Source organism: Phyllostomus discolor, chromosome 2 (assembly GCF_004126475.2).
Source record: "Phyllostomus discolor isolate MPI-MPIP mPhyDis1 chromosome 2, mPhyDis1.pri.v3, whole genome shotgun sequence".
NCBI classification, from domain to species: Eukaryota; Metazoa; Chordata; class Mammalia; order Chiroptera; family Phyllostomidae; genus Phyllostomus; species Phyllostomus discolor.
Genome location: NC_040904.2, coordinates 110,091,012 through 110,107,475, shown reverse-complemented (window position 1 = coordinate 110,107,475; position 16,464 = coordinate 110,091,012). Strand labels below are relative to the sequence as shown.

General features: G+C 42.6%; 1 protein-coding gene across 3 annotated transcripts in view; it reads right to left on the bottom strand.

Moving 5' to 3' along the window:
• ATP8A2 (ATPase phospholipid transporting 8A2) overlaps nucleotides 1-16,464 on the bottom strand; it is a 572,378-nt gene that overhangs the window by 143,796 nt on the left and 412,118 nt on the right. For all 3 annotated transcript variants that reach the window (XM_036018338.1, XM_036018340.1, XM_036018339.1), the window contains exons 29-30: nucleotides 14,361-14,483; nucleotides 12,190-12,268 (exon numbers count right to left, since the gene is read on the bottom strand). In XM_036018338.1, the coding sequence (XP_035874231.1) occupies nucleotides 12,190-12,268; nucleotides 14,361-14,483 (202 nt within the window). The remainder of the gene's footprint in view (nucleotides 1-12,189; nucleotides 12,269-14,360; nucleotides 14,484-16,464) is intronic.

Below are 16,464 nucleotides of genomic sequence, written 5' to 3'. Positions count from 1 at the left end.
CTTTCTATTTATTTATTTATTTATTTATTTATTTATTTATCTATCTATCTATCTTTTTATCTTCATCTGAGGACTTTTTTTTTCATTGCTTTTAGAGAGAGGAACTGAGAGGAAAGGGAGAGAGAAACATCAATGTGAGAGAGAAGCCCTGACTGGTTGTCTCTCATATGTGCCCTGACCAGGGTATGAAAAGGTGATCTAGATATGTGCCCTGACTGGGAATAGAACCTTCAACCTTTCAGTTATGGGATGGCACTCCAACCAACTGAGCCATGCTGGCCAAGGCTCCATCTCTGCTCTCTTGCTCCAGATATGCCATTATTTTGTTTTAAAAATTTTAGGTTCTGAGTCTACTTTCATATCTATAAAATGGGGGGTTTCTATCGGATATAGATGATGATGACTGAATTACCTCATCTAGGTGCCTGAGAGGACAGAGAATTTGAAGATTCTCATGTCTTTGTTCTTGGCTGCTAAAGAGCTCCACATATTTAATGGTAGAGACCTTCAGACCTTCCTCCTTTTCAGTTTAGCTTAGGCTTTCTCTCCTAGTCTCAGTCTTATCCTAGTGTTTGTGAATGGAGGACAACAGGCATTTTAATTGAGAAGAGCAATAACCCGAGTGCCCCCAGTTCTACCTACACTAAGCTCTACTGGAGCCCAGAGGAAACTCAGATCAGATGGAAGGGTTAGAAGGGGTGGGAGAAGCAGTTAAAATCAAAGTTTATAATTGTGGTGTGACAGCTTTTTGAATTTTGTTTTAATACTAATATTTCAAATGTTAGTTGATTTGTGTACTGCAAGAGATTAAATATACAAAGCATTTGCCTAATATGAAGGGCTTAGAGTGTGTTTCATATTTTATGAATATACACACAATAAACAGAAAATTGCTAGACATCATAAGAAATTCCACATTCAAAAGAGATAACCTAGTCACTCATTATATGACAGATACTGTTCTAAGCACTTTACATATAGTAGTATATTTACTAATGTATGTAATACTCTAATATATCACATTACCAATATGTAACACTAATATATAATACTCTAGTATACAACATTAACATATGTAATACTCCTTTAATAAACTAACTATATGAGATAGTATTATTATCTGCATATTTTAGATGTGGAAACTGGGGTAGTGAAGAGAAGTTAAATAACATGCAAAAGATCACACAGTAAGAAACTATAAAACTGGTAAACAAGTGTTTTCATTAACTTAGCTAGAAAAATGGACCCCCCAAAATTAAACAAGACAACTCCAAGGGGAAAAATAATTAGAATAGAAAGTACTCCTTCGAAATACCTCAATGGACAGGAACTTTCTAGGAGAGCATTCAGGTGGACAGAAAATCAGGCGCACATGATACAAATCCTGAACGACATGAGGAAATACACACAGCACACAAGTCTGGGGAGCAGCGGTAACTCCTTGAGACCAGGACTTTTACCCTGAATAGGGGGCACTTCATTAGTCTAGAGTTTCTCAACCTCCTCAGCAATACTGACATTTTTCTAGAAAATTCTTTGTTGCAGGGACACTGTCCTATGCGTTGTAGGGTGCTCGGCAGCATCCCTAACCTCAACCCATCAGATGCCAGTAGTACCCACCCCTTAGCTATGAAGACCAAAAATGTCTCCAGACATCGTCACCTTTCCCAGGGGCAAAATCCCAGACCGAGAACCACAGCATTAGAAGAGAAAGAAAAGAGCATCCACAGTGAGAACAGAGAATGCACTCTGAAGTAAGAGTGTCCAACCTGTGAAGGGAGCCCCCTTCTCTCTACTCAGAGAGTGGAGAGTGTCCTCCAAGGAGGACAGAATGTCCTGGGGCCTAACTGCTCACACGACCCACAGTGTGAGGCAGTGTGAGGCTTCAGTACAAAGTGATGCCACTCACAATGCTTGGTGGCCTTTGAAAGGTGGCAAACTCTCTGATTACCTCCAGGATTGAAAGCTCACTTAGGAGGAGAGCACCTACAGGGAGACCCCTAAGACCACTGAACACTGCAGCAGTTTGGCACAGACAGAAGAGACAGGTGTGGGAATCAAGGGCATTTTCCAACTGCAGATCCTAGAGTTCTTTAATGTATTCATTTCTAAACTTGTCATCATAGTAAAATGCTACTGGAATTAAATAAAATGTTCACACATGAGGTTATTTGAATACACTTAAGGTAACTGTTAGTGAAGATTGGATTAATCTAACATTTTTGTTCATCATCTCAGAAGGATAACTCACCATTACATTTTAGTTTTCTGCTTATGAAAGAGTATCTCCTGCCCCAGTCAAAACTAATACCATCTGGAAATAATTTATTCCTTGGAGGAGAAACTCCCAAATCAACTTGAGACTCTAGGACATGCCAAGTGCCTCTGAAAAGACAGTGTCTTCCATACAAGTCACAAGTTATCGCTCTGCACACCCTGTCGGGGAAATTCCCATGGAATGGATTGTTCTCTTACAGGTTATATTTCAACTGTTTTAGAGGCGAATTCCCGTGGGCATCACTCCTTGTTAAAACTTGCCAATAACATACCCCTGAAGGAGAGATCGGAAGTCCTATGAAATCATTTGTGGGTGAATGCATTAATAAGCTGCAGCTTGCTGGTAACCCCTGGCTGGAAAACCATACTTCCATTGTCCAGGTTTATTTCTAAAACTTGTTCCTGCCAAATTATTTCTTCCCACTTTGCTTACTCTTAACAGTACTGTGGTGATTCCAACACTCCAGTGAGCAAGACATCTTTTCTGTCGTTTAGCTGTTTTAATTTTAGTCAGATATTCAAAATCTCAAGTGATTTTTCTTTGATAGGGGAACAGTAACCCTCAAACCAAGGTGAGTAGTCGGGCTCCCCAAGCCAGCCTTCAGAACATTATCCAGCCACACCTGTGTAAATGTAGTAGAGAATATTACTTCACACAGAGCCCTGTGGGGTGGGATAGAAGGCTATCTAGGAGGAAGTGAGAGATTAAAGGACAATTCAGGCAAAAAAGGAAAACAGCCTGCACAGAGGCCTGGAGGGGACTCTGGCCCCTGCCTCCTCTGGCCCTGCCCCAACTGGACAGTGAGCACTCAGGTGGGGGTGGGGCTGAGGTAGCAGGTGACCTGTGAGGTCAGCAGGGGCCAAGCCCTGCAAGGCTCTAAAAATGTCCCTACAAAAGAGATCCATTAAAGGGAATGTGGGGAGCTGTGACCTTACCAAACCTTTGTTTTCTTACCTTAACCAGCCTGACCCAAGCCCATTATTAGCATGCAAAGGCCAACAGCCAGGGGAGAGGTAAGAAGTAACCCCCCTGTTGCATCAGAGCAGTTTGCATTTAACTGAACAAACTGAGATCAGTCAGCCTTTTGCAAATCCAGGACCAGATTCACCCAGATGAGGGCTGCAGTGAGAGGGGAGGGCGTTACCTATAGCCAGTGCATTCACTTAAGAGGTCCATATAATGCAATGACTTCAGGATCCACGGACCCATAGCAGTGGTTAAGCCACTCCTACAGACTTACATGATTTGCAAAACCTGGTTGGATCCAGGGACAAACATAATGCAGGACTAGCCAAACAAGGTTTGGAAACAGTCACCAAAACAGACTGTTGTGGACAACTGGGGCAAAGCCATGTGGGTCTTCCACATCAGCAGTGATGGCCTCAAAAACTGTCTGCAAAGACTTCTTTAAAAATAATTGTGGAAAAGCCCACGGTTTGTAAAAAAAAGTATGGCTCATTTTCCTAACAGATGGAATGATCAAGGGCTAGGTTGATGACATTTTATAAAGATGCCATTTCAATTAAATGTTCATTAAAAACATTACATCATTACCCAACGAAACCACAAAAATCCACTCAGAAATGGCTCTTGACAAAAAGCAAAATTTGAAGACAACATTATAGCATAGCACAGTACAGTCAGAGAAGACAGGATTTAATAATCAAGAAAACAGATGGGGTGAATTCGGAGGTGTGTTTTGAGTGTAGTAAGAATCCATGGGACACATGTACTAAAAATCACAGGCATCTCGCTCCCACGTGACTCAGTGGGGAGAATTAAAGTGGAGGTGGCACCGTTCTCTTGACATCAAGGGTCCTGCCAAGAATTTGGGTTGGAGAGCAGAGGCCGAGTTTCTCCTGCTTTCCCTCTCCTGCCCTTTTGCTTCAAGGACTTTTTGAAGCACTCATTCCGAGAGCCCCAGTTTCAAAATATCATCAGGGTCGCAGGTTCAGAGGAGGTGCAATGCCAACCAGCTACTCTTAGATTAATCTCAAGAGTGAAAATATATTCCAAGTTTCATATAACAAATTTACAAACTCTTAGAACTCATTACGTTCAAATTGCCTGCATTGCCTGAACTATAATTGAAACTAGGTTTTCGGCTTCCAACACTATGTTTTCATGAGAGAAAATTTATTTTTTCCTTTCTCAGTAAAAAGTAGTAAAAAAAGATTGGAAAGAGTATATAAAAGGTAGAGTTTATTCAAGTGTTAGTGATTATAATTACATTCATAACCAATGTTGGGTTAAGTTCCTGGTTATATAAGCCTTTTGCTAGATTTCCTCCTCTCTATGGCCATTTCCGATGAATATGAAACTCAAATTTCAATCTTTTACTTTTTCACTTTTGTTTACTAAAAATAGACTTTTAAAAGGATGGAAACAGCCACCTTGTGAGGCCTCCTGAGGCCACAGACTCCACTTTTTCTCGGTTGCCCAGCTAAATAACATCCCCCAGTCCCTGGTACCGAGTCGAGGCCCTGAGACAACTTGTCGCGATGGATCACTTCCTGCCAGAGACGGTTAAGAACAAGCTCTTCTGCTCCTGATGCTCTCCCCTCACAGTGTTAAGGCTGAGGGTAAACTCCGGGGCTGTGCACTAAATGGAGCCCCATTGTATTGAAATGGGCCCAGGCTTTGTTTTACTGAGACACAACAAGACACACACACATGGAAATGATTGTCACAAAGGAAGAATTTTATACTTACAGACCCCCAGAAATAGGAGGCACAGGATGTCATGGGGGCCACGTGGGGAAGCACCAGGGCTGGTCAAGGAGGCAGAGGGGAGAGCATGGCCCAGAGGCTTTATTGGGGTCTCCATGGGCGGGAATGGACAAGGCAGGGTAGGTGTGCTGTGTTAGCTTAGCGCTGAGTAGTTTAAGTGATTTCAGCAGGCTCGGGGTGATAGGGCTGTCCCTAGCTGTCAGGGTTTAGGTCAGGGGGATACTGGTGTGGTATGTGGGGATTTGATAAAGGACCTGGTGGGGATGTGGGCTCTGGGTTGGCTGCTCTGTATTTTACAAGGCAGTCATTTGCTCTCTCTAGGAACTGGCTAGCCTAGGGGCATGGTCTCTTCAGGATCAAGGCCCCAAATGTCAGAGTATCAAAAATACAGAAAATGAGAAAATATGGTCACCACATATGAACAATGCAGTCCTCCATTGGATGGTGAAGACATAAGCCTTGACTTGACTAAGCCCCTGAGATCTGGTATTGTTTGTTGTAGCAGCTACTCCCACCCAGGCTAATACACCTTGATTCAACATCCGATAAAGTTATAAGGGTGGACTCTGGGAACTCTGGATCACACTTCTACAACCTTACACCAAACCTAACTCTTTAAAATACGTGTAAGGTACGGTTTATTAAAAGAGACACTGAAACATAAGAAATATTTAACCAAATGGAAACAATGGCCCTTCCAGCCAATTTGTGTTTCCAAACAGCAGGATGTCACTAGAGCTGTATCTACCAGTCCCTGTGTTTAAGACAAACCAAAACAGAAATTTTTTTTGGAATTTGGAAACCTGGTCTTATTTTAAGCATATTATACTCGTTACTCAGACTTATAAGCTGTAGTCTCGTTTGTATAAATCTGAAAGGTCCTAGAGTATTCTGCCTTTCTAGTTTTTAGTGAGCAAGTTCCACCCACTTCCTTTATGTGCGGCAGGATTTGGCGGATGTCCTCCACTCCACCTGGGCTCTCAGCACGTTGTCCACACAGCAGAGGCCCCGTGGACTCACTGTTCCCCCTTTCGGTCCCAGTTAGCGCTTGATGTTCATCTCTGGGTCTTCTTTTATTTTAGATCTTTTAAGCTCTGTATATAGTGACTTTTAAAAAGGAACACAACATCAACTTATTGTTTCATGCACCTGACTTGAAAATATAGTATTTTTGTTGGTAAACTTTGTGACTATAATAGCCCCTTTTTCTGAAGGGTTTAGGATATAGTGTAATCAGATACGTTAGGGAAGTATTAGTGAATGCAATATTGAATTCTTCCAGCTCTCCCTCCAAAGCAGCCCTTTAATCTGCCTGTTGCCTTCCACTGCCATTGTTAACACACTAGACTAGGCAAGAGCCAACCACCTGGACTCTCACAGTCATCCTCCTCACCAGTGTGGTTACATGAAAATGAATCAGATATGTGGCTCTCTGCTTATAATCTCTCAATGGCTTCTGTTAAACTTATACTATAAAGACTCACATGTCTCCAAAAGGGTGGTGAGGTCTGATCTCCTTGTCTCCACCCTTGAAGTCTTGAGGCAATCTGAGTGTCACCACTGTGTTTCCCATCCCCCACCCACATGTGCCCTCTGCACTTGGAATCACAGACTCAGCCCTTTTCTCTCTACTCTTTCCCCAGCTCAATCCCACTCACCCTCCAATTCTGTTGTCACGTCCTCCGGGAAGAAAGCCTTAAAACCAAAACAGGACTAGGTTAGCTTTCCTTGGAATATATCCATTAACCTTGACCTTCCTCTTTTGTACTATTGAATCCTCCTCATTCAATCTTGCCTTCCCTAGGTGTAAATTCTGTGAGGGCAGGGAACATGCCTGTTATGTACGCTACTGTGTATGCAGAAACCTGGCACAAAGAACAGTCATTCTCTTTTCTTTTTAATGAATGAATAATTGAGTCAAAGAGGTAATTTCAGAGGGCAATGGTGGCCTTGCTCAAATTGTGCTTGATGTGAAACAATGCAAATCACCAGATTTACATGATATAAAATAGCCAAATTTACAGTAACTGGTGTAGGTCATAAAGGGCTCAAGCTGAAATGACCCAACAATGCCACAGAGACAAGTACACTATGTTTCACTTTACACATGTACATTATTACTTCAGTTTATAAAACATGCCTAATCTTATAGTAGCACATTTATTAAAAAGTATAAGAAAGCTTTCTCCCAAAATGTTGAAAGACCTTGTTGCTTAATTAGTGCCAGTACAATAAGTATTCATATGGTGTTTTTTGTTCTGTAAGTGGGTGGGGATGTTTCCCAGGGTGTGGAAGTGAGCAAGTGAGAACAGTTTTTGTTTTTTTTTCTGCTGGTAACTATTCAGTAGTCTCTTTCCCATCACCTACCTCTTAAATTTCATCAGGAAAAATCTGAATTTTTTAAAAAATGAAAACTGATTTTACATTCTTTTGCCAATAACCACATTCCACTCCAAGGAGGGCTGCTCAACTATGCAGACTGAACACACTCGTGGAAAACCTGAGTGTGGCCTAAAACCAAGGCTCCTGATGGATTTTGGTGCCGGCGAAGGTGACATCTCTGGTTTTAAACTAGACCGACTTTCAGATCAAAGGGTGGGAGCTGCAGGCGAGCCATGGGAGTAGGCATGAAGTTGTGATGGTTGGAAGAAATCTGATTTACTGAATTGCTTGAGTGGAAAAATTTATTTTGAAACTTGAAATGAATCATCACAAACTCCATCAGGGAAGAAGTGCTTTGTAAAGCCTATCCAAAACCATGCAAAAATAAGCAAAGCAAAATTCTTGGAAGCTTTCTAAGGAATGAGCAACACACTCACACCTTCTCGAAAATACTTCCCAACAATTATGTGGCCAAGTGGACGGCACTGATAGGTGCCTAATACTCTCCCCATGGAAGTGAAGAGAGAATTTCTGGTAAAATTCACCATCTTTGTGACACATTCCACATAGTATGAAACATTAAAAGGCATTTACTCAAGAGACCCTGGCCCCTAGTCAAGCAAAACTCCTTCGGGCTCCCAGTCTAGTGTCTGAAGGACAGGGGACTTGCGGGGAGAGTGAGGACGAACAGGTGATGGGTTAGCTCAGGCTCCCCCATGTTTTCAAAGTGCCCCGGGTTGTCTCAAATCGGCGCCGAGTTCCTATGCTTCTTTGGGGGTGGGGTGAATACATTCTTCGAGATGGCAATTCTAAGTGTAACAAGAACTCACTTACAGTTAGGACAGTAAATCAGCACACATAAACAAGAAATCCAATCAGCTGCCATATCCCAGTCTTCTAAAACTTCTAATCTTTCTTCATTTCCACCACTGACTTCTCCCCTCTCCTCAATAACCCCATGCTCTCTTGCCAACCTTATGTGTTTGTCTCCATAACAGTCTTATCTATTTTATAGGCAAATTCCACCATGTAACTCTGACCTCAAAGCCTTCACTGAAAAAAGTCTCCATCTGGGATCTTACCATCCTCTACCTTCTTTGCCCCCTTTTCCTGCCGCTCCCCTCCCCACTGCACTGCACCCCACTTCATGCTGTAGCTCTCTGACAGTGGGTGCTGTTGCTGACCCAGTAGGAGATGGTAGAACTGTGTGGAGACATGTTTTGAGTTATAGTTGCTCCAGGAGACAGAGAGAGGAAGGGGAGGGTCCCCACGGCATTTCCTGCCCGGGCCAGGGGAGCTCGATGTCCTGCAAGGCTTATGAGAGGCTGAATGAAGTCTAGAGTCCAGGCCCCCCACTGGAAATACAGGCCACCCTTGAACAGCAAGGGTTTGAACTGGGTGGGTCTAGTTACATGTGGATTTTTTTCCTTTTTACTGTGTGTTGACCACCCCCAGGCAAGTCTCCATCCATTACCATTTATTCCCTCAATTTTTTTTCAATAAATACTGTAAATGCATTTTCTCTTCCTTATGCTTTTCTTAATTACATTCTTTTCTCTAGTTTACTGTATGAATACAGTACATAACACATATAATATACAAAATAGGTGTTAGTTGACTGTTTGTTACCAGTAAGGCTTCCAGTCAACAGTAGGTTATCAGTACATAAGTTTTGGGGGACTCAGAAGTGATATGTGGTTTTTTTATTGCACGAGGGGTCAGTGTACCCAACCCCTGTGTTGTTCAAGGGCTACCTGTGCTGCAGATGGCCTCCTTGGGTTCCTCGGCAGCACAGGTCCCGTTCCTGGCCAGGAATGCTTTCTCCCCACCTTTCCCCCACCTCCCCTGGCCCACTTGATCAGCCCCTCCTCATCTTTCAAGGACTTAAATATCACTTCCTTGGAGAAGACTTTCCTGTGACCCAGTAGACTCTGTTGTGTCCCTGTATGATAAACTCTACCCACAATTTGTAGACACAGCATGCCAGTTATAAAACAATTTTTCACATAATTCCTGATCATCAACTCTGACCTTATATGAGCCCCAAGAGGGCAAGACATGCTACGTTTATACCCATTGCACTCTCAGTGTCCGGCACATAATATATATGCCATATTTTGCTGAATAAATCAGTTCTTCTCAAAACATGTTTCCTCCTCAATGCACACATTGCCAACTCCTGGATTTAACCCTCCTTAAGCTCACCCCTGGAGTACCCAGCAATACAACTATTATCACCCACATTCACATGATAGATTCATTTTCCCAAATTGCTCTGATAATGCTCTCCTCATTTGAATTCCTTATGGACTCTTTAATTCTTAGAAAATTAAGTACCAATTTCTTACCCTCATATCCAAAGCCCTCTGCAATCTAGCTGTGCCTACTTCCTCAGACTTTCCATTACCTTCCCTGCTTGAAGGGATGAGCTCCTCACAGTTATCCACAGCTGCCCTAACTCCTCCCTCCCCACTTTGACTCCTCCTTCCCTTCCTACACGTCTCAATCCTACTTGCACTTCCTGGATAAGCCTAAATGTCATCTCTTCTAAGAAGCCGTGAATAATTCCAAATGAAAGGTTATCTCTCTCTCAACCCTTTGAATCTGATAGCACTTTATCTGTATTTTACTTGAGACAGTTCTTTTCTACATTGTGCTGGGATTATCCACATGAGAATCTAATCTCCCTCATCAGACTACAAACACTTTGAAGGTCAGACCCACATCAGTCTGTATTCCTAACACCCTTAGAGTCTATCACAATGTCTTGGACATAAATATTACATGAATCAATAAGGTTAATGAGCAATGATGTAATCATTTTGAAATGCACTAATAGTGAGAATTTAGCAATTAATTCTAATATATTCAATTTGTTAGAGGAAGTCAACTAATGAACAAGAACACCAATGGCCTTCTTTTGTTCTATGCCAAATGAACATTATTTGCAATTTATTTCACCTTAAACTGTTTCACTCAATAGGTTATTGTTTACAACACAACTGGAAAAAACCTCTAGCTGAAGCTTTAATAAATATAATCATCAGTGATGATGAAGATGATAATAATAGAGACAAGAAAAAAAAAATCACCCTATTGGCTGACTGCCAGACAGACTGCCAAATCTGAGGGATGCAAATAAAGGTGGCAGAAGGTAACCTGAAATTCACTAGATGACACATTAGGTAAATTAGTAACAGTCAGGACTCTATCCTGTTTTAAGCATAGATCAAGAGGCAAATGCATGGATTTATGTAATGAAATTTAGTGAACTATAGGAACTCCACCATGAACTACAAGCCACAGTCTCATAGTACATAATCATAGCTCCAGGACTAGAAAACCATTGTCTCTCCTGCAGAGTGGGGACACATCAGTTCCTTCTGAAGCAGGTAAGTGAATGACCACCTTGTTACACTTCTCAGAATCCAAAGATAAGCTCTTTGGACTGAGGAACAGAGTATACTGTCTATATAATAAGGGTGGGGGTCTGGATATAGTACTTGCGGTCAAGCCACACTCTTTACTGTCCTTTCCTAAGTACAAAAGGCTGGGCTTAGGGGTAAAAAAACAATGGCAAAAATTGTTCTTATGCTCATAGACACATCGCTCCCCATTGCCAGTCGGCCCTGACAAAATGATGGCTGCTTCTGCCACCACATCGCCAGTGCTACTAAAACAAACCACATTCAACACTCTTACATTTGTAAGCCCTTACAAAACCATTTCAAGGCAAATTAAATTCATTATGAGTAAAGATGACTCACAGGAAAGTTTTAGAGTTAAACAAAAGTGATTCCACTAGAAAGGCCCTTTGGAGAGTGGGGCTAGAAGCAGAAAATTTTATTTTCTGATCTAGAGAATTAGGGACACTCAAAAGACAAGGAAGTCTGAGGAAATGGAAAGGATAGGTCACCGAGTACAATAAACCGGCAGTGCATGCATTTTGTCTGTCAGGATTTAATAGGTTAATATCAGTGAAGATGAATCATTTCTGTTTGAAGCACAAAACACATTGACACAGAAACAAAGAAGCTTGGAAACTTTATATTCTTTGGGTCTCTGAACAATCAAAGGCCTTGTCTAGTCACCATTTGGAGTAATTTTTCCCAGGGGAATTATTACAATTTGAGAGGGATGAAAGAGTAGCATTCTCGTGATACATTTTTGTTTTCTGAGACTAAACGCTTTGTGTCTGTGAGAGGCGACATTTTGGATGTCTGACAAGTGTGCCCAAGTGCGGAGACGGTGACTTTTCTCAAACATCGAGCTGTAGGGAAGACTACAAGCAGTCAGGAGAGAGTCCTTAAACAAACTTTAAAAGTTTGTTTGAAAAGCATAGGTCAAAGAGAGGAGACTTTTTCAGAAAACTAGGTTAAGATTAAACTCTTACACAATTTGAATTATTCTGCTTGAGGTATGCGTAGCTTATAAATGAAAGCTCAAGTGATTAACAGAAAATTTCAAACTCATGGACAAGAGGCATGGATGTTTCATTGCAGTACAGTGCTTTCCTTCAAGATCCTCGACTCCAACAGTTATGAAAAATCAGGCTTAGGATTCTTAGTATTTAAACTCTCCAGGCAACTGGAAAGAAAATGGGTTTTCAGAGCCAGAGTGGATGAAACCTACAAGCTATAAACCTGTGACTAGCTCTCGTTAGATTTTAGGTGTGTTTTTCTTCTCAAATTTGTTCTTGTGATCTCTAGGTCTGCAGAACCGGGGAAAAATTGTGAACAACTGGCACCAGAGGGACTGCAAAAGCTACTTGCTGACAGTTGAAATCATGAAGCTGTTACCATGCTCCAGCGCTTTCATGGGAAACCAGAAGAGGATGAGGGAGTGGACCAAGGCGTTGATGCAGTGACCCCAGAAAACCTAAGGGAAAACAAAACGAGGGAGTCAGGAACTGCCCACACTCTCGACCTCCGTGTAACTCAACAAACGCCTCATTGTGCAGGACGCCGGCAGTGTGCTGCACAGCCCCAGAAGGACCATATTCTTCTTGAAACTAAAGCAAACAAACAAACAAAAAGAACCAAAATGATTTCCTCGTTTTTTATGCACAAATATGACTGGATGAGCTCCAGATACCACTATTTAATACAAAGACCAAAATACATATTCACATGTGCATAGACCAATATACAATCTATCCACATCTGAAAAATGAATCATGAGCTGTTTTCTTTAGAATCCTAAGAAAGACACCAAAATTTTACAAAGGCACCAGAATCATTCAAAAAAAGGTTATTTGGTCAAATTTGTTAATAAGAGACTGAAACTGTGTGCTTTCTGAAAGCAGTAAAAACATTTAATATGTAAGTTCTTACCCACCATTCTCGCTCTTTTGTTTCATTCTTTAAAATCCATCCCATTCAACTTTTTAATTTTTAGAATTTTGGTTAATATCATGCACATTTAAAAATTCTCTTTATCTTAACATTTGAAAGGTCAAACAAAAGAATGCAAAGTTTAGTTTCTCCTAAATTATGGTTTCATAAATACATTTCAATCATGTTTTTAAACACTGAGATGATAGAACTACTAAATCCAGACTGAACTTACTTAAAAATCTACAAATTGATCTGGGAATTGTCATATGTTTGATCTTAGCTAGTGGAGGGACAACGGAATATAATGAAAAATTATAAGACAACGGGATTTTCGCATTTTAAATGTTGACTTTCCCCCTGACTTCTGTACTCCCCTCGCCGCCCCCCCCACCCCCTGATCTTCAAATACGTCTCTAGTTGTTCTTAGCTCTACTGCCTTTGATGGATCTATTCTCTACTTATTTTGTACCCTACATAGACTTTGAATTCAAACTCTGTAAAAACAGATTCAATTTATGTAAATAATGCAGAATACATAGGCCATTGATAGATATTTCCAATTGACAGAATCACAATCAACAAGGACCGATATAATTAATCATCCAAGCCTCCTGCATATGGAACATACCGGAGCCAAAAGAATCCCTTTCACTTTTTTTTCCATTCTCAGACATGCCCCCATATGAGGTAGCTCCGAAGGACCGCTATCAGTAACACCTGGCTTAAAAGGAAGTCTCCAGGCCTTGTTCTTTGACTGAGGACTTGACACTTCTCCCTCACTAAGCCCCAGTGGTGGCCTAAGCAAATCATGTATAGATACAACTAGCATCCAGAACTGCAACTGACCTGGGCAATGGACCTCTGCGTAAACTCCCCAGTTTCCTCCTGCACAAAAACCTGTCAGGAACATGGTGACGCAGGCGAGTTCACTTCTGTGCCTCTTCCGCCAGGCCAGGCACATTCTTCCCTTCTGGCCAGCGGCAGCGACTGCTCTGCCGCTCTTAGCTGTGACTGGCAGGTGGGGCAAGGCCCCCTTTCCCGCCACGACTGCCAGCCTCTCTAACACCTAACCCAGCGTCTGCTTGACTCTCGTCCAGATCACCTATACCTTTTTTGTCTAGATGCATTTTCTTTTCTGATTTCCAGACTGAAAAATAATACCCATGACAGACTTAATTTCTGTGTTCACACCTGGCCAATTTTATTCACTAGCTAAAGGAACATTTTCCTTTAAATGAAAAAGCAAGCAATGGCGGCAGGAGGGTCGTTAGGCATCTCCCGCCGGCCTCAGTGCAGGGCTTCATGGACGGCTAAGGGGTGTGTCTGATGGCTGATCCTAAAGGTCCTGGCGCCAGGGGTGCTGCTGGCCACACCAGGGTCAGGAGCACATATGGAGAAGGAAGGAATCAACACAGAAGAACTGAAAGAAGGACCACGTGTAACATGGCAACTTCCTTTCTGATGGCGCACCTCAAATTCATTGGATTTGCTCTATTGGGAGAAAGCCCCTGGCCGTACCCCATTTAAATACATTCTCTAAAGTTTCAGCCATCTCACAGGCAGATAATGAGAGCGGGTAGACAAAAAGTCATCGCTTTTTTCAGGTGACAACTCTGTCATAACATTCTGTTTACCTTTGTGTTGAAGCCTTCAGCATTCTGGGTGATTTTGTAGAGCTGCGGGAACCTGAGCATGCTCTCCTGAGTGCAAGACCTCTCGAAGATTCCCAGAGTGAAGGGTGGCAATGCAGTGAAAATCTGTGTGGAGAACAGTGAGCCATTAACGGAGGCCTTTCCGACTCACACGGCTCAAGGGGTTCAATTCTATAGAACAATGACTTAACTCTCAGTCAAGCCCAAACCTGAGCGCCAGTGATTCACGACTCCCCAGACACCCTCCAAACAAGGAAAAGAAACGACAGACCATTTTTAACTGTTACTTCATCAGTATAAAATGAATACATGGGATACTCAATCGACAATACATTTGATTAGTCAAGAAATATTGGTAAATGAACAGCTACCTTTCTTGGTGAAATGAGTGGTGACTGAGAATCGCACCCTCCTGAGCTTTGTGAAGTGCTGCTGTGTTTGCTGCTCGTGCCGGCAGAAGCAGTTTTACAACTTCCCATCCTGACTTTATGCTCCAGTTTCAGGAAGCACAATACACTTCATTTATTCATGTGACAGACGTTTATTGGGGATGAATTATGGGCCAGATAGGGTGATAAGCCCCAGAAATACAGAGATGTAAAAACAGAAGGAAAAAGAAGGAAAAGAAGCAGGTCCCTGACCTCCAGGAGCTCCGTCTACTGCAGAGGTGGAGACAGGGCAGCTGGCAACAGGCAAATAAATAAACATATAAAACACAGTGCTCTGCAAAGTTACTCATGGGGAAGGCTGGGGACGGAGAAGGGAGAGTTAAGAAAGAATTGTTGGCCCAAAGAGCATCTGAACTGTGAGGCACTGTACCTGTGGGACTTGGCAGGATGTGGGTAAGAGGGGGGCATAAGGAAGCCTTCTCATAAAATGAAACCCCCACAAAGTTTCGAGGCATGAATGCACATGGCACATTTGGGGGAGACGTCTAGGACACCCAGGATGGTGGCTGGCTGCGGATTCAGTGCAAGACAAGGCTTGGATGGTGGCAGAACAACCTCCTGTGCCTGTAAGTTCTTGGGCAGGCAGTGCTTTCTAAGACTTTCACCTGTGCGCTCTAGAGGGGAGTGACGTGCTCATGTCTGTGTTTCCAGGGAGGAAGCCAGATGCTGAAGAAGAAGCTTGGAATAAACATATCACTTCAGGCCAGGAGGTGCGGCAGCCCTGTGGGGTCATTCTCCTCTTGGTTCTGGGCAAATGGGTCACAGAGACTAGCTGGGTCACTCACTTCTTAGGGTCAGCATCAAGCAAATCCATACCCACAAACCCAGCAAATTCTCCAGCCCATGGGAACTGGGTGCTGTCTCTAAGGGAACTTTGAATGCACGCCAGCTATGGGGAGCCTGGGAAATAAGCTTCTCCCTTGTCTGTTGGGAGAAAGCCACGGGCAATGTGGTGGAGGAAGGCCGACACAACCCGCAGGCTCCCTCCCTCGCCCAGGAGCAGAAAAAGAAGCAGCCCTGGGATTTCAGTGCTCTGCAGATTTCCAGAAGAAAAAGATCAAGAGTGGTTGCCCTCATTCCCCTCACAATAACAGAGTTATCTGTTTAATGACTAGATGCAGGCGCTGGGAACAAACATCTCAGAAGCCCTGCACACTCTGAGTACATAAACTCGCCCTTACTGTGGCGCGTACTTGTCTGCTGTTAACACTGCCGTCTTATATTTTCTTTTCCCTTCTCACTTGCCTGTCTCCTTCTGCCCACTTCAAATCCTCCCCCACCCTTCACCACAAGGCTACCAGCCTAGGGGGCCTTCTGGCATTTTTCACCCTGCTTACTGCATACCTCACACACATATATACTGTGGAGGGGTCATTATTTGTTTTACAGAAATAAGACATTACGCACATTTTTCTTTATAACATTTTTTCTCACTAAATAATACATCACGGGAAGCCCTCTGAGTCCCCTGGGTCTGACGCTAATGCAGCGTTTCCCTGCTCACGTAATAATTCATAGCATGGATGCGCCATAATTTTTCAGCCCTGCATTCATTTTTGTTTCCAGGTCTTTGTTCTCACAAGCATTATGTAACAAACATCTATAATATAGCATGCCATTTATACTTTGTCTTTTAT